The sequence below is a fragment of the Empidonax traillii genome, unplaced genomic scaffold (assembly GCF_003031625.1).
Source record: "Empidonax traillii isolate 1590-97213 ecotype Southwest subspecies unplaced genomic scaffold, ASM303162v1 scaffold718:size422569, whole genome shotgun sequence".
Classification (NCBI taxonomy): Eukaryota; Metazoa; Chordata; class Aves; order Passeriformes; family Tyrannidae; genus Empidonax; species Empidonax traillii.
The window spans coordinates 256,033-281,265 of NW_020955911.1; the positions used below are offsets into that span (position 1 = coordinate 256,033).

The window sequence follows — 25,233 nt, forward strand, 5'->3', positions numbered from 1 at the left end:
ACAGGGGCTCTGGTCCTCACTGAGGCTCCCTTTGGCATGCACAGGCAATGTTTATGCAAGAGGTCAAGATTCAGTCCATTCCTCAAGCTGGAGATGAAGCTTTTCAGGAGAAGAAACTCGGAAGGAAATCCCCACCCGTGCTCCGGCTCCTGCGACGGGGACAGAGCTCAGAGCAGAGACACCGTGAGAGAGACAGGATGTGTCCTGGGGAAATGATGTGTCTCTGAGGGGAAATGACTGCAGCTGTGGCTACAGAAAAATGCATGAGCTCCCATATCCCAGGATTTTCCAGTGGTTAGTCACTGAGATAACTCCTGAGTCCATCCATCCAGAGCAGATTAGTAACTGATGCACTGATATTCCACGCAGTCCCCTCAGCCATTGTTTCCTCACACCCTGCAGGACAGTGCTATCCCAGTGCAACTTCAGAAGAGGAAAAGGCAGATTTTAGAGACAGGCACTGAACACAAAATGCACAGTCTTTGTGTGTGTTGTCCCAGTGGAACCCAGCTCAGACAAATGAAGTGTTCTTGGGAGGACTCTCAGCCCAAACAAGTGTTTAGGAGAGCTGACAGCACTGGTTTTGGCCAAGCCATATTATTGAGCCACTGAAGGAATATCAGACCTTCTCTAATCTTTCTTATCCCCCGTGGCCCCGCAGCAGTTTGAAATAATGACTTTGTGGGCTGCCAGAGCTGAGCTGCGAGATGTCCTGTGCTGCCTCTCTGAGTTTTAATTGTGGTGGTGATGCAGAGAGCGAGGGGTGCCAGGAGCTGACTCAGACACCTGATCAGCAGTGACACACTGGAATTATCTGCCTCCTCAAACCAGCCCCTTGGCCAGTGAACACCCTGCTTGGGCCACAGACACTGTTTGGGAGAAGTAAAAACTGTTCTATGATGCACCTTCCATCCATTCAGCCATGGAAAGCAGAGATGCTTTCCTGGCTCCCCAAAAACCCCAGAGCATTCTCTGCTAAGCCTGAAGACTTTGGCACAATTAGCTGGTTCTCATTGGCCATCCTTACTTATCTAAATATTCAGGGATTAACCTTTCCAGCTTTCCAGAATTCCACATGTCAGGGGTTATGATGAGGTTTAAGAGGACTAAATTATCTCATTCCAATCTGTTGCAGGGACTGTGGCTGTCAGAGATAAATACAGATCCAGATAAGCAGCAGACTGCTCTGGCCATAGAATGTTTGCAGAGAAAGCCTCTTGGGGCAGTACAAGCCACTTAAAACAACCCTCACCTGATGGTTCTGATTTTTCCCTGTTTCTTCAAGCAAGTGGAAGCTTTTCCATGTGTCTCATACAAGTGACTTCCAAAGGTTTCCATCCAAGAGGCAAGATTAATTCCAGGAAACTTATCAAACTGTGGCAATATTGTTTGCTTCTCCAGGTGGGTGAATCTGCAAGGTTCAAAGATGAAAATAGCTCCCAAAGCCTGACCCCCGCCTGGGGAGGGTTATTTTCTGCCAGGGGGAAGGAGCCACTCAGAGCCAGCTGAGCTGTCCCAGACTGTGCAAACCTCACCTCCCCACAGCTCTGGGAGCTGCTGAAAGGAGCCCAGGCTGTCCAGCTTTGGAAACACTGCTGTGTCTTCCCTGAATTCTGGAGACATCTGTAAACATGCTGCATGGAAACCAAATCCATAAATAAGCTCAATCGTGACACAAAAGCCTTTGGAGGTTCAACAAACACAGCAATCTCTCTTTTTTAAAAAAACAAAACTAATTCCTAATACTTTCTGAAGCGCAGAAATACTTCACCTGTCCCCAGGCTCTACTGGCTTCCTTTGTGCTTTCTTTTAACAATCACCAACCAGTCCACTGTGAAATCAATGTGGGAGGATTAAAGATAAAGTTTTTCTCTGAAAATAGCCCTGAAGTATTTCATTCTAGAAATTACAAAGCAAGGCTTCATGCCAGATAAGAACAGCACAGGTATTTAAGTAGGTTAGTGGGTCTAGTGAAGTGCTAAAAGTAACCTAAAGCAAAATCTGTCACCATGTGTCTTGAATCAGCCTTTTATTCTCCACTTGAAACCCTTTAAAATAGAACTGCAGGAAAGGTGAATTTCTCCTTTTCTTTTTAGCAGTAGAATTCAGGGGCAACATGTCCAATTAGGCATTGTGTCTAATGAAAGGTGTGACATAATCAGATATAATCAGCCTGCAAGCAGACACATCCAGCCCCTCTGTGCATGTGCAACTCATTCACTGACTGCTAAATTTAGGGTTTCTCTGAGTAAATGTCACCTCTCATTTGTTCTGCAAAGCTCATTGCACACTCTGGCTGCTACAAATTTAACAAACATTTGGATTATGTTGCTAGAAAGACATTAGGTTCCAATTTGGGTCTAATACACAGTGGGCTGGCTATGAGGAAGTAAACTTTCCATGCAGTTAAAATGGGTTTTCTTGTTGTGTTTTATTTTTTTCTTTTTTTTCCCCCTGTCATGTTTGTTCCTGGGGTATTTTTTCTGTTTGTAGCTACGGCACCCTGAACTCTGCTGACAGCTGCAAATCCACTATGCAATCCAGCAGCTCAGGTTTGTGTTCTGCACCTCTGTGGGGTATCTGCAGATGCTCTTGGTTGTACCAAACAGAAAAGGTTTTAAAGGTAGTCTGGACAAAAGCTGGATGCAGGAATGGGCTAATCTGATTTTCCTTAAGTAATTCCTAGAATAATTTGCAATTAAAATTGGGGTTTTTTTAGAAATTATTAGATCCCCATTGTCAGGTTTCCTCAACCCCCTTTGTTTTTCCTTTCTGACTTCATTTACATCTTGTGAAGTTGTTGCCATTCCCCCTCTCCTTCTGTTTTCCTTCCCTCATCCCTGTCTGGCCCCAGCCTGCAGGTGTTGATTTACTCTCAGGTACAGAGGGGTAACAGCTTCAGTTTTAGCAACTACATAAACCAATATTTCTACAAGGCAGAAAAATTCCTGCTCAGCTCAAATCCAACTTTCCAGAGCAGTTCTTTGGAAGTGGAAGGTGGATGTCCTGTCTGCCCCATCCCCCTGTCCCCATTTCCCTGCCCTGGGAATGTTCTCTCTATTCTGAGTTCTATGAACTGCAGCAATGGGGTTTGGGTTTTTTTTTTTTTTTTTTTTTAGCCATTAGGGGAAAGGAAATGACATATGGAGAGAATTCAAGTCCCTCCTCATTCCTAGAGAGTCTGTCCAGAACGTTGGAGTGCTGAGCTCCATCCAAGTGTCTTTTCCTGCTCACAATGGGGAAGGGGAGCTGGGGGTGGGAGGGGAGACGGATACGTCACATTAAATTGCTGCTTCTGATTAACAGCACATTCTGCAAATGATTTCACAGTGTTGCTTTGAACACAGCTGAGCCTCTGCAGCCCAAATATGTGTAGCAACCCACTGATGAAAGCGCTATTTTTACATCTGGATCACAGAGTGGGTAAAAATGAAGTGGTTGGGACGGTGGAAATGGGCTTTGGAGATTTCTCAAGATTTTCTGATAACTTTTTACCTCCAGTCTTCCACAAGCCCACAGAGCACTGTCACACACTCCTGTGGCACAGCTGTTTCACCACTGTCAACCTGCACACAGAGCAATCTGGTACAGAGAACAAATCAGGCAGCTTTCCACTACTTTAGATCTATTTATGTATATGACCCCATGACCTATAAATACATAAGAAGATATAAATCCCAGCTTTAAAAGATGACCCCATGATTTCTATTTCACATTGCAATGCAAATTGAGAAGGATATGAAGGAGAACAACTCCTCACTGCACTGCACCTCTTTTGCTGAGCTCACAGGTTGATCCAACCTCCTCCCCAGCGAAACCAGTGATTTTGCTTTCATTGAGTCAGTCACTTGAAACTCCCTCCCTGCTCCATGATTTACACATCAGTGCTGGAGCTGGCCCATTGTTTTATTTAGGTGATCAGCACAACATTTTAATGTCGTCCAGCAAGTCGTGCTTAGTAAGGACGGGCAGGATTTTTCTCCATCCCGCTGTCATTTTTCTCTGCTCTCCTCGTGCTTTTAAATCCCAGCTCCACTTCCCTCCCACTGATGACACTCCCCAGGGCAGTGGGTGAACTGCAACCTGGAAAGTGGCCACGGCTCTTCCACGAAATCCTCTGGCTTCTGCGGAAGAGCCTCCATTTCCTGGAGCCAGCCCGAGCCAGGCAGTGCTGTGCAGTCAGGAACAGCCCTGCAATCCACGACCCCTGATCCACAGGAGGGGCTGGAAACTCCCAGCAATCAATCCCCTCTTCCCCGTGTCCACAGAGGGGGTTCTGCCTGACTCCTGGCAGTGCCATTCCCTGGATCAGTGAGGTTTTCCAAACACACAACGAACAACTTTGCGTACCTGGAGCTGAAATTCTGAAGGTTTCTGAAAGTTCCAATTGCCTTGGGTACAACCCCTGCCAGCCTGAGGGGTCCCCTAAGTCCCTGTTAGGCTTTTCTCCTGTTCCTCTGAAGGCCAAAGGGTTAATGTGTTCCCTATCAGGTTCTAAGTGAAAGTCCCAACATTTCCCTTATAGGTCAAATATCAGCAGACACAATTAACCTGCATTAATTACTCCTGTTTTGACTAGCAGTGTTCCATTCCCAAATTGCACACTCTCCCAAAATCTCTGTTGTACCTTATCACAGAAGAGCTCCAGTGCTCCTGGGATAATCCCATGCTCAGGAAAAGGAGGACTGTGGGCAGAGGTGCTGTGGGTTAGCAGAGGAATGGACAGCAGGATTCCCAGGCTCCAGGTGAATTCTGCCAGCTACTTTCTGAGTGCCTGTGGATAGTTATGTCTCAGTTTGCTCTGCTGTAAAATAGATTTAGGAACAGAAGAGAGCTGTGAAATGTTGTTGGTAGTGAATTCCTCCTCCTGCAAACTTCCAGCTGTTCCTTTTTGCTGGTACTCCTGTAGCTCTGTGCAATTTAAATCATTCTGGAGAGAATAGCAGGAAGCAGCTTTGCTGGAGAGAATATTTCAGTCTAATTTCTACTAATTTAACCATTTCTGGCTTTTCCACAGTTTAAACTGTTCTTCCTGCAGGGGAAGAACACCCTTGCTACTGAACCCCAGGACTGCAAAGCCTCTGCCATCCTTCCAAAGCCTGGCACCTTTGGGAACAGCAGGTGGAATAGTCAGCCAGGAGCATCTGCTGGCATGACCGTGGAGATCTCAGGCTGAAATCTTGCCATCCCTCCACAGATAAAACAGCACCAGCAACAACTGCATTCCAAGGCAGTTGATGTCAGCAGGGGGCTGGTTTTGTTGCTCTCAGCACAGAGGAGTTGGCAGATGGACACACAGGCCACCAGACATTTATTCCAGCCCTTATCCTGAATCAGGCATTTGACAAATTAAGAGGACAAGCTCTTAAACCTGACCAAAAAACCCCAAACCCCACAAACCAAGAACCAGGAGCAATAATAATAATAATAATTCTCCTCTCCCTTTTTGCTCCTACCCCTTCTTTTAAAGCTGGAGGTGCAGCCTCATGGGTGACTGTGATCCCAAACTCAGAAATAGTTTGCATTTTCTTAGAATAAGGAGTGACTCACCCCAGTCACTTACTCATAATCACTGTAGATTGTTGCTTGTGGAAATAGGTGCTGCCAACAGGGCTCGTTGGTGGACAGGCTGAACACATTTTCCTTGGATAAAAACAGTGTCTCAGTCCCCAGAAAGTTAATTATTAAGCCACTGAGCTGTCAGGCATCTGGAGAGGAATTTGCAGTGTTCTATTCTTAACTCAATATATTAGATAAATCTGAAACAATTAATTCAGGGGAGAAAAAAATAAGAGATAACACTATTGAACAAGTGTTCTGTGTTCTCAGATAGACATACACAGAGACAGAAAAGCCACAGTAACTGCATATATGTTAAAGAGCAATTAAATCGAGGATTTGGGTTTTAAATAACAGAACTCTGATTTTAAAAGGGCTTTCGAAAAGGTTGTATCTTATATTTAATATTTAATCTGGTTAAATATTTGGAATTTAACACAGAGAGGCTTTACGTGACTACAAAGGTTTTATCTCAGTGTTTTTAACAGGAAAAGGGAGCGGATCCCACCTGGGTATTCCAGGCGGGATTATCCCACCTCATCCAATGGTAAGAGGGACTGGGAGGCGCCGGCACCGCCCTCTGCCGGCACGGGCCGTGCTTTGCAGCCCCCAAAATTCGGAATTCCGAGTTCTGGAGTTGTTTCATTGCCCGTATAAACCCACGGACACGGAGCGCGGGGAGGGAACAATTCACCGGTTAAAGCTGACTTGGCACGGTTTGTTTTCTATGGGTTAATTGTTTCGGTTCCCTACAGTTACACAGAAAATCATCATTTTACAGCTGATGGGATTAGGTCAGGGCTGGAAATTTCACAAAGCCAAGAACAGAGGAGGCTTCACTGCAGGTGTGTAAATGCCTTGTTTGATTTCCTCGGAGTTTTTCTCCCAGAACATCAAAGGTCTGAGCAGTGCAGGGAAGGTGGATCTTTCCCCTTGGTGTAAATACCAAACTCTTAGCACCAAAGATGCTGCAGTATCTGCGGTGTCAGACTGTTCTCCTGGGGTTGGCACTGCCCAGCTGCTTCCAGAGGTGCCAGGTGCCACCTGCAGCTCATCCCTCAGCATAGGGGCCAGGCAGGGCTGGGAGCTCAAAAGCTGGCAAATGCACGAGCCAAAACCAGATCCTTTCGTCAGGTTGATTTAGGAGAATAGAAGGGGTTTTTTTGGTTTGCATTTGGGGTTTTTATTCCCCTCCTGCATCAAGGCAGAAGCGAAGCCAATGGGAATTCTGGGAAAATTGCCTGCATGTTACATTTCCTCCCCTACCTTTTATTAATAAAATTCCATGCTATGGTCCAATGAAGTCGTGCCTATAAAACATCTACCCCTGAACTCTGACCTCTCCTGCACCATCCCTGGAGCCAGAGAAGCTCAGAGAGCTGAGGCAAAAGTTATTCCAACACATATGACTCCTGGGAGGTTCCAGTTAAATACCTCAATCCAAGATTTTCCAAAGAACTGGAAAACAGAACCACAGTTCTTCCTGTAGAGGAATTCCAAGAAGAGCCCTTCATTTTTCCTCTCTAGAGCAGGAAACAGCTTCAAAGCCCTCCCTAAGCTCTACCCTGAACATCTGCACAACTGCTTAACTGCTGTACTTACCCCTCCTCCACACTGTTACCTGCACTTAAGCAGCAATTCTAGTCCTTAAATATTCCTCCAAAAGGCAGAAGCCAGTTTAGCTCAGTTATGAACAGGACAAGATGAATCAGGTTTCTACAGGAAACCTTTGGAGAGATGCAGCAATTCCTTGGTCCTGCAGCAACAGAAGGCAGCTGAATGCAGAAGTCAGAGCTTGGGGTGACCCAGCTGTTCTAAACCCACCATCTTCAGCACTGAACCTCTCCCAGTTTAGACTTACATTGGTGCCATTATCTACTTTTGACTGGTTTTACTTACCCCATCACAATCAGCCTTTAAAGGAGCAAGTGACACAGCTGAATTAGATGTACTGATAACACTTTATTGAACTTCAAGTAAATCCTTTTTTAAAAGCCTGTTGTGTGTTGCACAGCAACAGGTCAGGTAGAAGGTTGGGGGCCTGCAGAGTGGTGGCTCATGCTCTGGGACAGGCCTGCATTGCTCACTTTGCATTCTCACCCCTGACAAGGACAGAAAGAGGAAGTATTTACAAGCAGACCTCAGAGAAGGACGATTACAGTTAGGAATTCACAGATGTAGAGAGTTCGAACTGTTCAAGTATGTTTCTGTTGGATAAAGTGCTACAGGACACAGAAAAGGCAGTAAAGACAAGAGGAATTATTAAGACAAAGAGGTGGCAGTCATTTATGTGCTAAACCACCTGTAGATGGCTGCAGTATCTGCAAGAGCTAGAAGTTGAAAGAATTGGGGGTGTTGCCCTGGATTTGGAAAGTGTAGCTGTCAGCAGTAGAATCTGGTACAACATTTTGGTCTTCCTCCTCCTAGAAGGAAAAGAAGAGAGTGTTGAAACAGCAGTAGCATTTTAACCTAGTAGTCAGTGCTAGAACAGAAAACGAAAGTGGAAATAAAACCCTGCCACTTACTTCTGCTGAGAAATATTTCTCAATGATGGTGGATGAGGCTCTGTACACTTGTTCATTTTCATGTGACTGGAGAGCTTCAATTTTGTCTAGACCCCCACACTCCTCAATCATGAGGCAAAGCTTTTCAGTCTCATTAATCTTCTCAGCAGCCTGTGAGAGAAAAACATGGGATCACCTCGGGAAGGATGGATGGCAGCAGCTTGGACAATAACAGAGCAAACTGCACCCACATACCAGGAAGATATTGGAAACAGCATCCAGGATAACCAGCACAGTTTTGCTGTCCTTGGTTGTGAGGAGATTCAGCAGTGGTTCAAGAACACCAGCCTGAACGAGGTACACGATCTGGTCAATTGTCCCACCGCTCGTGTAGTTCGTCACGGCCCACACAGCTTCCTTCTGAGACTTGAAATCCCCCTGCAGAGGTGAAAAAGCAGAGTGTTTGAACACAACAGTCAGAGGAAAAGCCCCAAGATGGCAAATGTAGCTCTTGCTCACCTTCCTCAGAATGCCAATGAGGTAAGGCACCAGGCCGTGGTCCACCACCCGCTGGATCTGATCCTGGCGCCCTGCAGTGATGTTGGACATGGTCCAGGCTGCTTCCTTCTGAATGTTGTTTTTATGGTGAGAAAGGAGACTGGGAAAGACAGCAAGTGCTCCTGAGTCAATAACGAGCTGTGTCTGCTCATCAGTACCAGTGACAATGTTTCCTATGGCTCGTAGGGAAGGAGTCTGAAACGAAGAAGAAGGTAATGCTGAGGAAACTCATTCAAAACTAGATGAGATTATACCATATACAGCCATACTTGTTGCCCACCCACTCTGACCTTCCCAGTTAACAGCATGATATGCTCTGCACAAGGAGTTTCAGGTTCCTGGTTAGCACTGCACAGGCAGACATCAAGGATGCTAAGACTGCACACCTTCCAAGGCCCATCTGCAAACAACCACCCAGCACAGAGCTCAGGAAAACTACCTGCCAAGTACTAATGCAGCTTTATTACAGTGTAATTACAGTGTGCACAGAGCCCACTTGTAAACACTGTCCTTAGAAGTTGGATTTGCAAGAGCAGTTTAAAGGCAAGCTTTAAAGGCTGTTGACTGTTGTGCTGGGCTGTGAGTTAAAGCTGTGATTACACGAAGCAGTTTGATAATCACCACCACAAAGCAGTCTGCCTTGAGTGGAGCAGTCCCTAAATAAGGCAGGATCTCAGGTCTCACCTACACAAACCTAGAACAAGGATCTGTCTGATGTTTGAAGGAACCATTCACATGGACACTATTTGTTTAACCCATGATTCAAATCAAGCAACAACCTGCACGTCCAATAACTCACCATTATTGGCAGTTCACTGCACCCCAGGAGCCTCACGAGCTGTGGCACCAACCCCGTTTTCACAACAACCTCTATCCTGTCATTGGAACCGTCTGTGAGGTAGGAGATGGCCCAGCAGGTGTCTGCCAGCACCTCGGGGTCGTCGTGGTGCAGGAGGCGGACCAGGGTGGGCAGGATCTGCTGGATGGCCTCGATGGGAGGGGCGGGGTTCTTGTTGCGACACAGGTTTGAGAGGGTCCAGGTGACGTTGCGCAGGTATCCCGACTGCAGGGGCGGAGATGGAAGGTTAGGAATGGTTTAATTTGCTTTCCCTCACTCAGTCATTGCAATGTAAGTCCCACTGCACACTTACAGCCAGGGAGGAGAGGTCAGGAACAGCCAGGAGACTCAGCAGAGGCTCAATTGCACCGTATTTAATAACCAGATCTCTGTAGGCAGAGCCATCCCCTGGGAAAACAGGAAAAACAAGTGAAGACCAGAACAGAGGTGCACACAATCATTATGTGTTAGAGGATTAGTTCTTCTCCTGCTTCAGGAAGGCCAGAAGAAATAAGGAGGCAAAGGGACTGCTGCCATGGTGAAATCACATGACAGGCATGTGTTTTTCTAATCAAGGCACTGAGCTTAATTTTTTCTGTTGGAAGAAGCAACCTTTTCTATACATCTTTTCTTAGGAGTTTATAAACATGTAAATCCCTGCTTAGTTATTTGGAAAAATACCTCAGCCCTACCACTAGACCAGAGCTTCCCCCACAACATGGGACTGAAAATGCATTATGATCATCTGTTGCATGATTGACTGCTACAGGATAACGCTGATGCAATGTCAGAGTTTGACTGAAAGGTCAATATTGCAAGATATAAAAAATACTTTATAATTGAGTTTAAAGCTCCAGGGACAAGTTTTCTTAAAACTCCAATCAAACATGGCTTTCAATCAAGCTCATTTTCTCTGTATGAGGATTCACTATTTCCTGAAAGGCACAGCTGTTGGACCACAATAGCAAATACAGTATTTAACTATATTATTTATTTTGACAATGTTTTTGAGGAATGGATCCAACACTGGCAGACCAAGTAATCCCGAAAGGAGCATGAGAAACTTCACTATATAAATACTTTCCCCACCAGAAAGCATCTGTTTCAAAGCAAGGAATATTGGCCATTACGTACACTATGATGAGTCACCTGTTTCCTCCCTTCCAGTCAACATACCGAGCACAGCTTGTTGGAAAGTCACAAAAGCATTAAGTGACAGACATAAGAAAGGTTTGTGTCAGTCCAAACCTGGACTGAAATATGGAAGCAGTGCCCACAGCACCACCCCCAGGTTGCCAAGCATTGCATGAGCCACCCCACAGCAGGTCTGAAGACAAGAGAGTTGCTCTGCAGAGCAGGGCACGTCATTACTTGAACACCAGTGGGGCAGAGCTCCCCAAGCAGCTCAGCCCTGCACAGCAGGAGTGATGAATCAGAGCTGTGCAGCACAGGGACATACCTGCAATGTTCCCCAGGGCCCACACAGCCTGCTCACTGATGTGGGTGTGGGGGGAGGCCAGCAGGGAAATGAAGGCTGGGATGGCCCCTCCATCCACCACGGCCTTGGTTTGCTCTGAGGTGCCCGAGGCGATGTTGGTGAGTGCCCAGGCAGACTCGAACTGGATGGGACTGCACTCTGCTCTGCCCAGGAACGACACCAGCTTGGGGATCAGACCAGCCCGGATTATGTTGTCTATTGGGGGCTGCTTCTCTCTTGAGAGGAGTTTCCTAGGGAGGAAGGCAAAAGAAGTATTATTTTACCTTATTGTTCTGATCTCTGCAAGCAAAACAGCCTTAAAAGAACAACAATTACAAAAGTTTAGTGTTGTCTTAACATTCAGAAAAGGCAATACAACACAGCATAAAGGAGAAATGCAGACAAGCTGAACAGCAGCTTCCTAAGCCTCTGCTAACACAGGGTTTGGCATGTCTTTACTGCCTGAGAGGTTCTGTTCAGCCTCTGAAACAAAGCAGACCTGCAAGAGTCATAATACATCTGAATTGCTGGAGGTTTCTCAGCAGAGGTTAATGACTGCCAGGAGCAGCACTGCAGCAATGCACAGGCTTGGTGCTGGAAGGAGAGAAGAAACTTAGCATACTTCAAACCCAGTCATCTTACACTTCACAGTATTCCAAGGTGGAATATGCATATGCAGCCACTTAGTCAATGCTGTCCCCTTGCCTGGTTACTGGCTTGCATAGCTGAGTTAGATACCTCTTCACTGCTTACCTGGCAGCTTGAGTAGCCTGCAGCTGCAGCTCCATATTATTACTATTAACTCCTTTGACTATTTCTTCAACTGACCAGTGTGCCAGAACCTGTACAATGAAACAATAATAAAATAAAAACGAAGGCTTTGTTGGGAGAGGAATGTGTATTCCCAGCCACAGAGGGCTTTCACACAATAGCATGAATGTGCCCCAGTTTACAACCACCTTGCTTATTGTCACCACTCTGTGATCCTCCAAAACCCCACTAGCTACAGCTTTACCTGCAGTCATCTGAACTGCTGGAAGCTTTCTGAAACAGGTGCTGTACACCAGTTACACTGAGCTTAAACTGCAGCTTCAGCCAGTTGTATTTAAGAGTGCTTTCCATCAGAGTTGATGGTACAGACACTTCAGTAGTTAGTGCTGTCCCCCAAGAAGGGATTCACACTGGCCTGGCTGCAGGAGCTCACATTGCAAGGCTCCAGGTGTGTTCATTGCAGGTACCTGCTTACCTGATTGCCCTTGTTCTCCTGAAGGGGAGAAGTTGCATCGTCGGGTAAAGTGCTCACGTTTCTTCTTTTAAGCATCTGGTCGTCTTTCTTGGCTTTCCTCAGCTCCACATTGACTTCAATGCGCCGCCTTCTCATCTCCTGGAGGACACACATTGAGTGAGTTCTTGGCTTTAGCAACTGATGTCTAAAGAGATGATGGTTGGCCAAAGCACTGATTGCACCAGGATACTCACTGTGCTGTCCTTCCCTTTGTTCTTGAACCTGTTCAATCGAGCTGATGGTGTACTGGCATTCTCGTTTGTAGACATCTTGCTTGCTGGGTTTTTGAGAGGGGCAGATAAAAACAAGCCTGAAAACAGCAAATAAAGAGAAAGTTTACTCCACAAAAGTTAACTTAAAAATTTGGATCAATAGTCAAGAACGAGAGGCACTTATTTGTATTAGATACAATAACAGCCTCTGACTTGGTCAACAGCTGCCTCTTTAAACAGCCCAATGTTACAGAAAAGCTGTAGCATCAACACAAAAACAGAAGACATGCTCATATTGTTTTAAGACACTTTCAACCACAAATATTACCAGAGTCGTTATTTTTAGGATCAAGAGAGATCTTCCTTCCCGCAGAGAGCACACACACTTTTAAATACTATTTGAACGCTTCTGTCGCTGTGTCACGTACTCGTGCAGCACAAGATCCCACCCGGTCCCACCTCGACCCTTCTGGGAGAGAACAGCGAGCGTTCGGGCGAGCCCAGCGAGCACAGGGCAGTTCGCTAAGCCGGTGCAGCCAGCAGCAAACAGCAACGGCTACACGGCTAACGGGACAAACCCCTGCCCCTCGGCCTGACCCACCGCGGCCACAACCTGCACAACAGCCTGCACAAGGATACAGCGGGATACAGCAGCTCTGTCAGCACAGCGGCGACTCGGGAGGCTCCGCAGGGAGGCCCCGGCAGGGATTGCCGGCGGAGCAGGGCCCCGCCTGACAGAGCGGCGCACGGCCCGCAACCCCCGGCCCCCACCCGTGCCGCGGTGTCCCACCCAGGCCCACACCCAGCCCGCACCCGTGCCGCCGGTGCCGCCACTTGAGCCTCACGCTGCCAGCACTGCCCCGGCCGCCCCACGCGGCCCTTTAAATTTCCCGCGGCCGCGCGCAACCATTGGCCAGTTCGAGCCAAAGCAGCGCCCTGATTGGCCGGTTTGAAAGCAGCTCGACACGCGTGGACGGGGCGGGCCCGGCCGGACGTCACGTGGTCACAGGCCCCGGTGCCGCGGGGCACGCCGGGACTTGTAGTGCCGAGGCCCGGCCCAGTGGGACCGCGGGGGGGGTGGGGAATTGTACCCCCAGAGGGGTTTGGGGCAGAAACACCCATTTCCTCACGCATGGCCCGGGTTCTGCCTCAGTGACCGGCAGGATGCTCCTGGGACAAGGGCATGGAGCGGCAGGATGAGGGGGAATGGCTTCCCGCTGCCAGAGGGCAGGGCTGGATGGGATATTGGGAAGGAATCCTTCCCTGCGAGGGTGGGCAGGCCCTGGCACAGGTTGCCCAGAGAAGCTGTGGCTGCCCCATCCCTGGAAGTGTCCGAGGCCAGGAGCAACCTGGGATAGTGGAAGGTGTCCCTGCCCATGGCAGGACGTGGACTTGGATCATCCTTAAGGTCCCCTCTCAACCCACTCTGTGATTCCATGATTCCAAGACCCCCTGTGTCATCTCCCCAAAGCACAGTGCATAGAAATTTAGATGTGAGGCTGCAGCTGAAGGCAATTCCACAGCCATCAGGGCAGATAAAATTAAATCCTATGGAATAACAAAAGGATTCCTGTCCCTGTGGCATGGCCTGAAGAGGATCCCAGGTCTGGGATTGCTTCCCATGGGTTCGGCCTGCTCATGAGGGATGGAATACAAAAGAACATCCTGTTTCACAGGGGATGTAATTCAAATCAAAAATTAAAACCTGTGGAAAAACACGACTCTGACAGCACCTCCAACATCTCAATATACCTATAAAGTGCAACTTAGAGAAGCATCAGGGATGCACCCATTTGTGTGCTAAACCATTACATTAAAGCACTTTATGCTGGTCTGTAGATACACACAGTAGTGGAGGGGGGATTACTAGTGACACCTTACACAGTGTTTTGGTTTTGGGCCTTACAGTTCTGAGCTTTCTAAAGAAAATCACAAAAACAGCTAAGTAAGGGCAGGGAAGCCAAGAGAAGAGAAGCACACTACTCAAAGAGGGAGATATTTAAAAAGACTAATTCGACAGGGAAAAAAAGGCAGCTCAAAAATAGAAATCGAGATAAAACACCTGCTGTCCTGAAGGCTCGGAGGGTCGGCATGAAGGAATCGCACTGGGTCATGGATCGGCGGCAGCACAGGGTCCAGAGCAGCGAAACCTGGGCACAGGGATGGGTGTTGAGGGAAGGGAGAGAGCGGGGAGTGCCCGGGACACCGAGGGGGTGTGTGAGGGGCTGCGGGCCGTGTGGGGCGTGAGGGTGTCCCACCCCAAGGGCTGCTACTGGAACAGCCGAGCCACGGAGAGGCGGAGGGAGGCTGGAGAAAGGGCAAGGTGGGACTGAGCTAATGGGGCTGCAGAGGGTGTGAGGCGGTAAAAAGCGCTGTGAGGGGAGACTGAGCCGTGAGGGGTGAGAGCCGTGAGGGGAGAAGGGCCCCTGAGGAGAGAAGTGTGTGGAACAGCCGGCAAGGTATGCGGGAACCACGGCCACGATGGGACAGCGTCAGGAAACTGAACGTCAGGAGTCCGTGATGGGAAGAGTTTCGGGACGGGGGTAACGAGACTGCCGCGGGGGCTCTGAGGGGCTCTGAGGGGCTCTGAGGGGCTCTGAGGGGAGGGCGGGGCTCGGGGGGCACCGCAGCCAATGGCGGCCAATGGCGGGCGGGGAGGGCGGGGCCGGCGGCGCCGGGCGGGGCTCTTGTGGGGCGGCTCGCGCAGGCTCCGGCGGGTGACCCAGTGGCCTAATGGATAAGGCATCAGCCTCCGGAGCTGGGGATTGTGGGTTCGAGTCCCATCTGGGTCGGGCCGCGATCATTTTTGTGTCACCCGCGGCGGGTCCGGCGCCCACCCGCGACCTCCCGACTCTTTTACTGCCCCCCTCGGCCCCTTCCCGTCCCGCCTGGAGCCTTCGCCTCCCTCCGTCCTGCCGGGATGCGATCAGGGCGCTGCGGGTCCCCGTGTTCCTCAGCCCCGCTGGAAAAGCTTTTCCATGTCCGCTGGAAACGGCGGGAACGCTCCAAGCGTCGCTGCGGCTGCTGGAATGGTGGGGATGCTCCAAACGCCGCTCCTCCTAATGGAGATCCTGTGCAGGTAAAGAGGCCGGAGGAACTCGAGTAAGGGTTGAGTTACAGCACCGGTTAATTCAGCAGGAAAATCCTTGGAGCTGTGGGATGCTCACGTGGCCATCCATCCTGCTTCTCTCAGTCGCTGCAGGTACGAGCAGGACACCAGTTCAGCAGGAATGTGGGAGCTCTCCTCTCCCTCATCCTTAGTTTACATTCCTGTTCCCGTACTAGCTCTCTTGGGATGCTTCTGGCCTTAAAATGGGAAAAGTAAGAAAGCAAAATAAGGATTAATAAGCCCTGCGCTAGAAATGTAACTCGTTGTGTTAAAATGTCATTTATTTTGCACGTTATTTTAGTTAATTTTCTGTATCTTTAGCCATCGGATGCTGAGCTTGTAACTATCTTATTGAACTGCTCAGTGAAGGCAGGACAGAACAGACTGCTTAAACCAGACAACCATTCCTGCCCCAGGCACTGCTGAGGGGCAGATTTTCTGTCGGGGGTGGGTCCCAGGAGCCTTTATGGGGTTTATAAGTTGTTTGTTGCACCTTGAGCGAGTTCACAAACTTCCACACCAGCCGGGAGCAGCTGCTGAGAGACACTGCCACAAAGGGAATGTTGTGTGGCAATAAGCTCACATAGAAATAAGCCCCCTTAATTCAGTAATCCAAATCAGGGCTGGCTGGGTGTGTGAAAACTTGCAGAGTTCTTCTTGTTAGCAAAGAGAGATTTCAAAATAAAGCCGTGTCGGATCAGCAGAGCTTTGGCTTGGGCTGGACAGTCACCACTGCTTTTCTGCAGTCTGGAGGGAATCACTGGAACTGGTTCCTTAAACTAAAAGAGGAGATTACCAGCTGTGTAAGTGGAGGTGGCCAGAAATCCCCAAATATGTTCCACTGCAATGCACATCCTTCACAGACGCAGCAAGGCTGTTCCAGCACCTTCCAATTCCAAGATGAATTCTCCATATCCAATAAACCCCGACCTGTTCTGTACGGTTCTCTCTACAAAGTGCCATAAGAGGCAAGACTCTCCCCTAAATAAAAAATCTGTTGCTAAAAACATATCATTGCCAGCACGCAGGGGACAGCAGCAGCACAGAGCTATTCCCGATGGGAAGAGGTGCTGGAGCACATCCCTCCTGGGCAGGGGTGCTGGAGGGACGGCAGCAGCTTGGTCTTGCTCCAGTGGGTTGTCCAGTGAGTGATTCCCGTTTCCCCTAAGGCTGCCTCTCATTAGCATGAAACGGGGGAAGGGCATAAAAGACTCCAGTTCATTGTGAGTCTGGAAAAATACTTCGAAATGACAAGCCAAGTGTTGTGGCTCCTCTGCTTTGCCATTAGCTCATCCTCGGGTAAGTCTCTCTCGCATTCCGAGCGGGGCTGGGGCAGATTTGCCTTTGGAATCAGGGGAGGCTGAAAGACATTCCTGCAAATCCTTGCCCTCCAGGCTGTAGCCTTTTCAGCGAGTGATGTGTAAGGGCTCAGGGAAAGAAACATTTCAACCTGTTGGTGGGGTGGGAATGCAAATTGCAATATTTGATTTGTCAGATCTGGAGGAACTGAGAGCACCTGGCAGGAGCAGGCAGGGAGCTGATGCCATGAGTCCTGAGTGGCAGGTGAGGTTTGATTTGCTTCTGCATCTGGGATTTTTATATCTCTTTTAGTCCCTTTCACTTCTTAATATCAGGTTTCTGACTGACTGCAGCTCTGTGCTGCCATGTGTGCCTGCAGCAAGCTGTCCTGAACTGGTTTATTTGGGTTTTAGTACATCACTGACAGAAAATAAATAAGATTTACATCTGTTCTATTGGGAATTGGTTACGTTGCAGTCATACTGCAACAGCTAGACAGGAATATGCTGGTACAGGAGGAGGAACCTCAAGGTCCTGAACAGATTGAGTAGAGAAAAATGAACTATTTCTCGTTCCACTCCGTGACTGAGAGGGCATGATGAACTGGTAGGAGAGTGTTCTTACACACCCAAGTGTGAAACACCTGTTCAGAGTGCACAGCTCATACTGAACCATCTCCAGAACACCCTTCCCTGCTGCTCCCTTCAGCTTGGACTCCTTCCACCCCCCTCTCCATGGACATTCTTTTGACTTTACGTGTGGCCAGCCCGAATATCAGGGAATCTTTCCCATGACAGCAGCTGGTGAGAGCAGAGGGGGAAGAAGTGGCAAGGTCAGCAGTTGAGTCAGGCAGAGGAGATAAACCAGGACGTTGTTCATCTGGGGGTGTCAAACCTCTCTTCTCACACAGGGACTGGGATCAGCCTCCTACACACCCAGAGTACCCACGGCCACCACCAGCAGCACGGCTGGGTGGGCGGGAGCTGTGTGAGAGCTCTGCTGGCTCACTCAGGGCTCAGGCACTAAAGGAACAGCAAAATGGACTGCAAGGGGAAATTTCTCTCTTCCCAGCCTAATCAGAAGGTCATTTTGCTTTTTGAGGTCCAGCTGATTGAGGTGAAGGTATAAACACAAGCATAGGTGACTGCCCCGTTTGTGTGAAGTGTCAGTAAGTCATTTCTCACTGGATTCCAAGACACTTCCTCTCTTTCTCAAGCCTTGTCCTCTCAAATTAAGAAAAGCCTTGAAATAATTATTTCTCAGCAGCAGTAACCTAATTACCAGTTAGAGATCCAAAAACTGTGGATAAAGATCTTTCCAGTAACGTCCAAAGCCCAAAGCTGCTGAAAGGTCCGGATGACACTGTCAATAAGGCATCCCATGGATGGGAAAACCAAACAGTTCTGCTGTCATGGTCTTTTAAACAAGCATCCCAAATGGCAACGTGAACCTTGTTTCCTCAGATGCTCCCTGGAGACTCAGGGGTTTGAGAAAAGGGTTTGTTTTTAATTTGCAACAATAATAAAGTAAAAATGCAAACCTCCCATTCTGCTCACACAGCTGCATTCCCTGTGCTTGGGCCTGCCACTTCTGAGTACAGAAGAATGAGCAGCTCTACTGTATTTCATCTGTTCAGCTACTTATCAGTTATATATTTATCAGTTATTAATATATCAATTATATATTGTTGAGGGACTTATGGATTAGAACCTCAAATCATCCCACATTCAGAAGAAGATGGAATAAAAAACTGAAAGTGCTGATTTCTCTCTCTCTTTTTGTTGTAGGATCCCTGCCCTATGCTGAGAAAGCTGGCCAGGCTCTCAGCAAAGATGCTTTTAGTTCAGCAGCTGCTGCCCCTGGGCAGGTGAAGCTGCCAGCCCGTGGCACCAGCAGTGCCAGTGGGAATTCCAGGGAACGCTGGCTCCTGCCTCCCGCCCACCCGCAGCCGCCAAAGCCTCCCGAAATCCCCTCCCTGCCCTGGGACAAGAAGAAACGCACCAAACCTTCCCTGGAGAACAGCACGGGGCTGAGGAAACACCTCTGGCAGCCCCTGGAGAGCCCATCTGAGGAGCCTTTGCCCAGCTCCCAGGACTCCAGCCAGGCCAACAGGAAGCACACGGATCGGCGCCGCGCCGGCGCTGCCAACAGCGTGTCCGCCCGCGCCCCCCACGCCACGGCCCCCCAGCAGCACGGGCCATCCACACGGGGGGCTCATCCTCTGCCAGGCTCACCGCAGCCAGGAGATCCCAACACGCTGCTCTTCAACCGCCCGGGCCAGACCACCCCCCACAAACACCCCAAGCCCTTCGCCAGGACCCCCAAACCCTCCTGGCTCACCAACCGCTGGTCCCCCGGCCCAGCCCCCCGGCTGGGAGTGCTGAGGGAAGGTAAGGACAGGCTGCTCTGGGAAGGGGCACCCCGAGATTCCAAAGGCTGGGATGAAATATCCCAAAAGGCCCGTTTCTGTCCCTCGGTGTGTGTTCCTGTTGCAGGTGGTGACGAGGAGAAGGAGTGTCTGACCCAGTGCAGGGGAGAGTGGGATGAAGTGGAGGCCTTCTGTGCCAGTGAATTTGGTAAGTTGTGTCCTCCCTGACCCACACAGAGCACAGCCCTGCTGTTCACCTGCTGCACTTCCAAATACTGCTAACAGACACCTTAAGGATGTTAAGTAATTGCCAAGTACACTAAGAGTCCCCCTCACACCTCTTTATAAAGGTACTCACATTGTCCTTTCCCTACCTTGGGCTAGTATTGATCTTTTTTTCTGTTTCCTCTACTTTCCAATCCTGGGAAGAAGAGTGTCCTTGGGACTGGTCAATGAAACTGAAAAGACCAATTGTTTCAGATAGATTAAACATTGTAGCTGGGTTACTTACCTCCTACTACTTAGAGCGGGTTTGATTTGGGGGGCTGAAGCTCGAAATAAAAATATAACGGTGAACCAAACAGAAGTAAAACTGTGATCCTCTCTCTGGAGAGGATTCTTCCTGAAGTTCCTTAGGATTCAGCGTGTTTAGTTACACCAGTGTGGACACAAGGACTAAAGATGGCAGGAAAGAGCCTGGCATTTCTGTAGGGACTGTTTAAGGACAAGCATTCTCTGACTGAAATCCTGCCTTGTGCTTACGAAGTTGTGAAACAGATACCAACTTTTTCTCACAGTATTTTAAGAGATAAGAAAAATACAACTCCAGTGGTAACAGATGTTTCCATTTGTAGAACATAAACACGTTAGGAGACATCTGTTTTCTCTAAATGGAGAAGTCAGGAAGTGCTTTCTCCAAATGCTGCCTGTTTTGGTTTTTACCACTCTCACACATTCCTGTCCAACAGGGAATGTTGCTTTAGCCCTTCTTACCCAACAGCGGCCTCGTTCTTCTCTCAGACTGAAAAGACAGGTAGGAAAGAGCCTGAGCAACAGCTGAGCCAAAGTTCCATTGCAGTGATCAGAGAGCTCTCCATTTCTTTCCATTTCCAGTGCTGAGTCAGTTCTCCCCCCAGGGCAGGTGTAGCTGGAACAGCCCCCTTTGCCTTCCCCACCCGAAGTTCCTGGAGTCAGCTCAGCACTTGTCAGAATCAGGAACTGGGAGCACAGCCTGAAGTGATGGTCTGAGCACACAACACAACCTCCTTGGTACCTCTTCTTTCAAAAGCCCAAGTGTTTCATATCCACCTTTGTACTTCAGTGGGAAGTTTTACAGTTGACCATTTGACTTTGTTGGATAAATACGTCCACTTTTTATGTACTGTGAGTAGAAAGTGGTACAAAACTCACCCCTCTCTTTTGGAACGTTCTATAAACTTCACTAAGAAACATCTCAGACCTGTAAAGCACAAAGTTAGTAAGGCAGCAGAAACTCAGGCAATGATCTCACCAAAGGTGACTTGAAGCAGCTCCCTCTGCTCCCTGAATCCAAGGATTTCTGCTGACACTTTGAGCATTTTAAAGAAGAGCCTTCACATGTACCCTGAGTTGTCACCATTATATACAATCTGATCCTTGCTTTCCCCCTCCCCCTCTCTCTTAAAACAGCAGTGAATGGAATTGTTCATGACATGGAAAGCCTGGGGAATGGAGTCCACTGGATCACCCTCCTGGTGAACGGTGATGGATTGTACAAGATGAGCCGCCTGTACGTCGTTCCCGATGCCGCCTTCTTCCGAGTTCACATCCTGCTTGTGGATACTTTGAACTGCAGTAAACCCTGTCCAGACTTCAAACTTGGTAAATAATTCCAGCTAAATCCATTCTGCTATTCCTCTGCATGCAGTGCAGTCTTAGTCTGCCCCAGTTTAATAGGCTTACCCAGGGTTGTTGGGGAAATCTGGGAAAAAAGCATTTACTCAGAGTGAAGGGCTTTCTCCATCCCAAGTTTCTGGAAAATTCCAAAAGAGAAGTGGGAAGAAGTCAGGTATCAACACAGTCTTTTCTTTACTTTATCCAGTTCCAAAACGATTGCAAGTTTTCAGGATTGCCAAAGCAATCGAAGCAGGAGCTTAAGCTGGTGGCTTTGTCAGTAGTCCAGTTTTCCTTCTAAATGCACGTTTATCAAACACCAGTATTTGCCCCAGCAGTAAATCATCATTCCCATGCAAACACCACCCCCAGGCCCCAGGGAAGCTCCATTGTATGTTCAGGATGTTTCCAAAGGCCACAACTTCCCACCTGTCCCCACCTCTGGTACCCTCAGAGTGCAGGGAGTGGTCCCACATTCCCTGTGTCCCAGCAGCCCCGTTCTCTTGGCAGGGAGCAGGTACATCGTGATGGGGCGGATCTTCCACAAGCGCCGGGAGCTGCCGGCGGAGCTGCTGCCGGCGCTGCAGGGGCGGCTCCGCCCGGGCGATGGCTGGATCGGGAACAGCGGCGGCTTCGTCAGGAGGTTCAACAGGAAAAGGGATCACAGGGTGCAGGCGGCGCGTTCCAAGTGTCCCTGAGGGCCGGTGGCTCCGTCCAGGACACGGGGAGCAGCGGGATCCATCCCCAGGGCAGCCATCGGACACTGCTTGTGCTTCAGCAAACACAGAATGCCTCGGCCAGGGAATGTTAACTTGCTCCAGCTTTTGCAGAGCCACAGGTTAGTGTAGCCTCCCCTGCTGCAGTGCACTCCTAATAATCTGTAGTAAATGTACAGCTCTGGAGGCTTCATCCCCCGTACTCAGCAACTGCACTTTAGACCCTCTCCCCCTGAACACGTCAGATCTGTACACAGCTTTGTCTGCACGGGATGTCACACAGTCCTGCCTGAACTTTTACATGCATTTGATTCAAGAGAAACCAACACCACCAAGTATCACTTGTATTGGTTTTGGTCTCCTCAAACGCGTCTTTTGTGCCACTTCTAAAACGGTCCCACAAAGCACACAGAATGCAGTGTAACTATCTGAGTAGATGAACACACTGACTGAAAGCACACCAAGAACTGAACAGCACAAATGCCCGGTTTGGCTCCTGAGTAATGGCACAAGGAATTCCCAGGAATGCAGAACGAGCACGGCCTGCACGGTTTGTGTGCCTGGGTGCACGGGCAGATCCTCCTGGATGCCACTCCCCTTCAGAAATACCACCCAGCTCGCACTCGCCCATCAGTAAAGTTATTTTTAAAATCACAGATACAATCTTTCAGTACCTTTTTAACGTGGTGGGATGGAAGAACCTGTGAAAGGGCTGCAGAGGGAATCAAATGTTTGCTGTTCCCAGTCAGTGTTTGCAGATCTTAAGTCTGTAAAAGAAACTAATAAAATGTTCATGAGGTTCTGGTTTCGCTGTCTCCTGGGTTCTGGAACACCCAAAAAGCTTATGTTATAATATCAAACAAAGGCATGTCCTGGTTTGATAAGCTGGGGATTTGACAATACATATTTATATTAAGAAATGGAAAAACAGCTTAAAAAAATACATATACAGTGGTATGACATGACCTGCAACAGGAAGCAGTGGTTTCTATGAGCATTTTCTGTCTTGAAACAAAGGCAGTTCTGGCACATTCTACCTGCCACACACCTCTGCAGCTTCATTTAGTGTCACTAAATGGGGATGGGGGACAGGTCACTGCATCGAGCATGTCGTGATACCCAGCCAAGTACCAAGAGCAAACATCACATGGTGGGACCCCAAGGCTGAGAAATTTACTCACAGTGCGGGCCTACCTAAAAAATCCATTGTCTCACTTCTGCTCTGGGGAAGGCTTTGCATGGAGCACAGCACGGATAGATGGAATTTTCCTGAGACTCTGAGGGGGCTCTGATTTGGCAGCAGGAGTGTTCTGGCAGTGAATCCAAGCCCTGGAGCGACTGGGAGGGACAGGAGGCAGGAGGAGGAAGGGTTACATGAGCATCTCCAGTTTCTCTGTTTCTATTTCCAGCCAAGTCCAGGGATAAACCAGCAACTCCTCCAGGCACCCCCTGCCCAGAGCAGCACCCAAGCCCTGTTCCCACTGTTGTAACCTAACCCAGGGAAGTGTGGGTACAAACCCAGCACGGATCTCACTATGATTGTCCCTGGGAAGGGATAAGCACAGGACACCAGTTCAAAGCCAATAACTGACACAAAACACTCCTGGATAGAGCTGCTGCTCTGGGAGCCCAAATAACAATTTATGCTCTGTTCTCTTTTTTCATCCTCTTACCTTTCCCTTCCTCCTTGGAAGGTCCTTCCTCAAAATGTTCCCAACTGAGCAAGAAGCCATTGCATGTCCCAGCCCAGCTGAGACAGAGCTGGAGCAGCACTGTTGTTACCAGCTCATCACATACTAAAGGTACACACTCAATAAAAAAGATTTCTTAGATCAAGAGTTTTTCACTCGCTGTTCCAGAACCCTCACAGCAATAACCACACCGAGAAGACAGAACTCAAGTCCAGCAGCTGCCACAGCAATTTTGGTACCTTACAGCTGATAGTTTTCTCCTCAGTAGGATCAACAGGAAAATTCTGCAGCCAACACACAGAAATCCAGGTGTGCAGGAATATTGTTGTCATCTTCCTGGGGTTTACTCGAGGCTTTTGGCTGAGCTCAGCTTTTCACTCTGCTTTAAAACCTCCATTAAACTTCTGCATGAACTAAACCAGGAGAGAGGGTAATTGCTTCAAATTTGAGGAGACAGAAAGGAAAATCAGGCTGGTACAGCTCACAATATCACAGTGTTACAACACAGGCCATTTCAAAACAACTGTTGCAATCATTTATAAAATACAAAGAGCAGGAAGACTGAGCAGAGATCACAAACCTTATGGACTTTATGCTTTAAGGCAGGTGGGGATTAATCACGAGTGATTTATTTTCAATAACACCATTTAACTGTAAAAGATCACCACTAATAAACTGAGAGGAGCACCTTGACCTGCTCCATGGCAAGTGAACACACTGAAACAGGATCACAATGGTTTGGGTTGGACAATTCATCAGCAGGATTAAACTGCACGTATGGATTGGATATGATCTGGCAAAGCCAGGACCTATATCCCTTAACATCATCAAATGTTTCATTAGAAACACCACCAAATCCATGTCAAACACATTACTTTATTTGTCTAGGATGATGTGTCCTATAAGGTACAAAAAAAAGTACTGTCCAGTTTGCCACAATTCGTTAAAAACAGCAATCTATTGCCTACAGGTAGGAAAGGTTTAAACCATGTCATATGGATTCAAAAATGAATAAATAGTCCAGAAGTACTGAGGAGCTTGGATGAGATGCAGGATATTCCCAGTGCTGAGAAAGGGGACGTTTTTCCTCGTTGCATTAAAACACAATGCTTACAATATGCAGCATTATTTTTAAAAAAAACTTCAAAGGACAACATAACCTAAATGCAACTACTCTCCTTTGACTCTCAGAAGCATAAATGGATTATTGTTTTCACACTGAACAATTAGTAATTTTCACATACCGGTTAAATGACAACATTTGCATGTACAAAAAAAAACCACGCGTTTTTTTCAGTAGATAAAATCCCCCCAGAAGAACCTGAACACCTGAGCTGAAGTGTAAGAAAGGGTGGTCATAGCAACACCTTCGTAAGAAAAAAAAAAATAACAGACGAGGTTCTTGCATAGCAAGGTGTGAGGTGAAACCCAAAAGGAGCTTATCCATGAATCAGGTGAATCCCAGCCCACTGTGGAACACCAGCTGGCTGGGAATTAGTGCAAAGGGTGGGCAGGTGGGCGAGGAGCTGCACAGAAACCAGGGCTGGGAACTACAGACGGGTACCATGAGCAAGTCTCACTTGCAGGGGGGGGGAGATGGGCAAGAAAACCTCCTCATCTGCAATTTGCATCTCCTTGGACTGCAGTTTATCCCCCAGGAAACACGGGGGCAGCCCGGGATTCGTATCCCAGGGATCCAGTTCCACGTGGTGCTTCACATTCCCACAGCACTTGGCAAATCCCCC

General features: G+C 48.4%; 2 protein-coding genes, 1 long non-coding RNA gene and 1 other non-coding gene across 7 annotated transcripts; 2 read left to right on the forward strand and 2 right to left on the reverse strand.

The window, feature by feature from the left end:
• Positions 1 to 1,251: 1,251 nt before the first annotated feature.
• On the reverse strand, positions 1,252 to 5,677 carry LOC114066006. The gene is made up of 3 exons (XR_003573080.1): positions 5,564 to 5,677; positions 4,628 to 4,804; positions 1,252 to 1,411 (listed from the first exon to the last, which is right to left on the reverse strand). It is a non-coding gene; the product is annotated as an uncharacterized LOC114066006 (long non-coding RNA).
• A 1,827-nt stretch (positions 5,678 to 7,504) lies between these two features.
• KPNA2 (karyopherin subunit alpha 2) lies at positions 7,505 to 14,611 on the reverse strand. 4 transcript variants are annotated; one of them, XM_027900364.1, is made up of 11 exons: positions 14,496 to 14,611; positions 12,416 to 12,531; positions 12,183 to 12,320; positions 11,690 to 11,778; positions 10,919 to 11,187; positions 9,773 to 9,867; positions 9,421 to 9,684; positions 8,583 to 8,816; positions 8,319 to 8,501; positions 8,085 to 8,234; positions 7,505 to 7,982 (listed from the first exon to the last, which is right to left on the reverse strand). In XM_027900364.1, exons 1-11 carry the CDS (start codon positions 14,545 to 14,547, stop codon positions 7,890 to 7,892), a joined length of 1,683 nt encoding a protein of 560 aa, XP_027756165.1. In that variant the 5' UTR covers positions 14,548 to 14,611; the 3' UTR covers positions 7,505 to 7,889. The 4 variants fall into 4 exon arrangements, with proteins under 4 accessions (XP_027756165.1, XP_027756166.1, XP_027756168.1 ...); XM_027900365.1 differs by lacking the exon at positions 14,496 to 14,611 and adding an exon at positions 13,240 to 13,373 and having other exon boundaries at positions 12,416 to 12,535; XM_027900367.1 differs by lacking the exon at positions 14,496 to 14,611 and adding an exon at positions 12,862 to 12,967.
• A 541-nt stretch (positions 14,612 to 15,152) lies between these two features.
• On the forward strand, positions 15,153 to 15,225 carry TRNAR-CCG. The gene has a single exon. It is a non-coding gene; the product is annotated as a tRNA-Arg (tRNA).
• A 979-nt stretch (positions 15,226 to 16,204) lies between these two features.
• CUNH17orf58 (chromosome unknown C17orf58 homolog) lies at positions 16,205 to 21,827 on the forward strand. Its single transcript, XM_027900369.1, has 5 exons — positions 16,205 to 16,841; positions 18,629 to 19,231; positions 19,337 to 19,417; positions 20,878 to 21,069; positions 21,592 to 21,827. Exons 1-5 carry the CDS (start codon positions 16,790 to 16,792, stop codon positions 21,777 to 21,779), a joined length of 1,116 nt encoding a protein of 371 aa, XP_027756170.1. The 5' UTR covers positions 16,205 to 16,789; the 3' UTR covers positions 21,780 to 21,827.
• Positions 21,828 to 25,233: the final 3,406 nt, after the last annotated feature.

What these genes read in the sequence shown, in the direction of transcription:
- KPNA2 (XM_027900364.1), bottom strand. Translation starts at nt 14,547, where the DNA reads ATGACCCAGTGCGATTCCTTCATGCCGACCCTCCGAGCCTTCAGGACA. An exon ending in AGGAGAACAAGGGCAATCAG is followed by an intron (nt 11,779 to 12,182) that starts GTAAGCAGGTAC and finishes TTCATTGTACAG; the next exon opens with GTTCTGGCACACTGGTCAGT. An exon ending in TCATTGGCATTCTGAGGAAG is followed by an intron (nt 8,502 to 8,582) that starts GTGAGCAAGAGC and finishes TCACCTCTGCAG; the next exon opens with GGGGATTTCAAGTCTCAGAA.
- CUNH17orf58 (XM_027900369.1), top strand. Translation starts at nt 16,790, where the DNA reads ATGACAAGCCAAGTGTTGTGGCTCCTCTGCTTTGCCATTAGCTCATCC. An exon ending in GCTGGGAGTGCTGAGGGAAG is followed by an intron (nt 19,232 to 19,336) that starts GTAAGGACAGGC and finishes TTCCTGTTGCAG; the next exon opens with GTGGTGACGAGGAGAAGGAG. An exon ending in CTTCTGTGCCAGTGAATTTG is followed by an intron (nt 19,418 to 20,877) that starts GTAAGTTGTGTC and finishes CTCTTAAAACAG; the next exon opens with CAGTGAATGGAATTGTTCAT.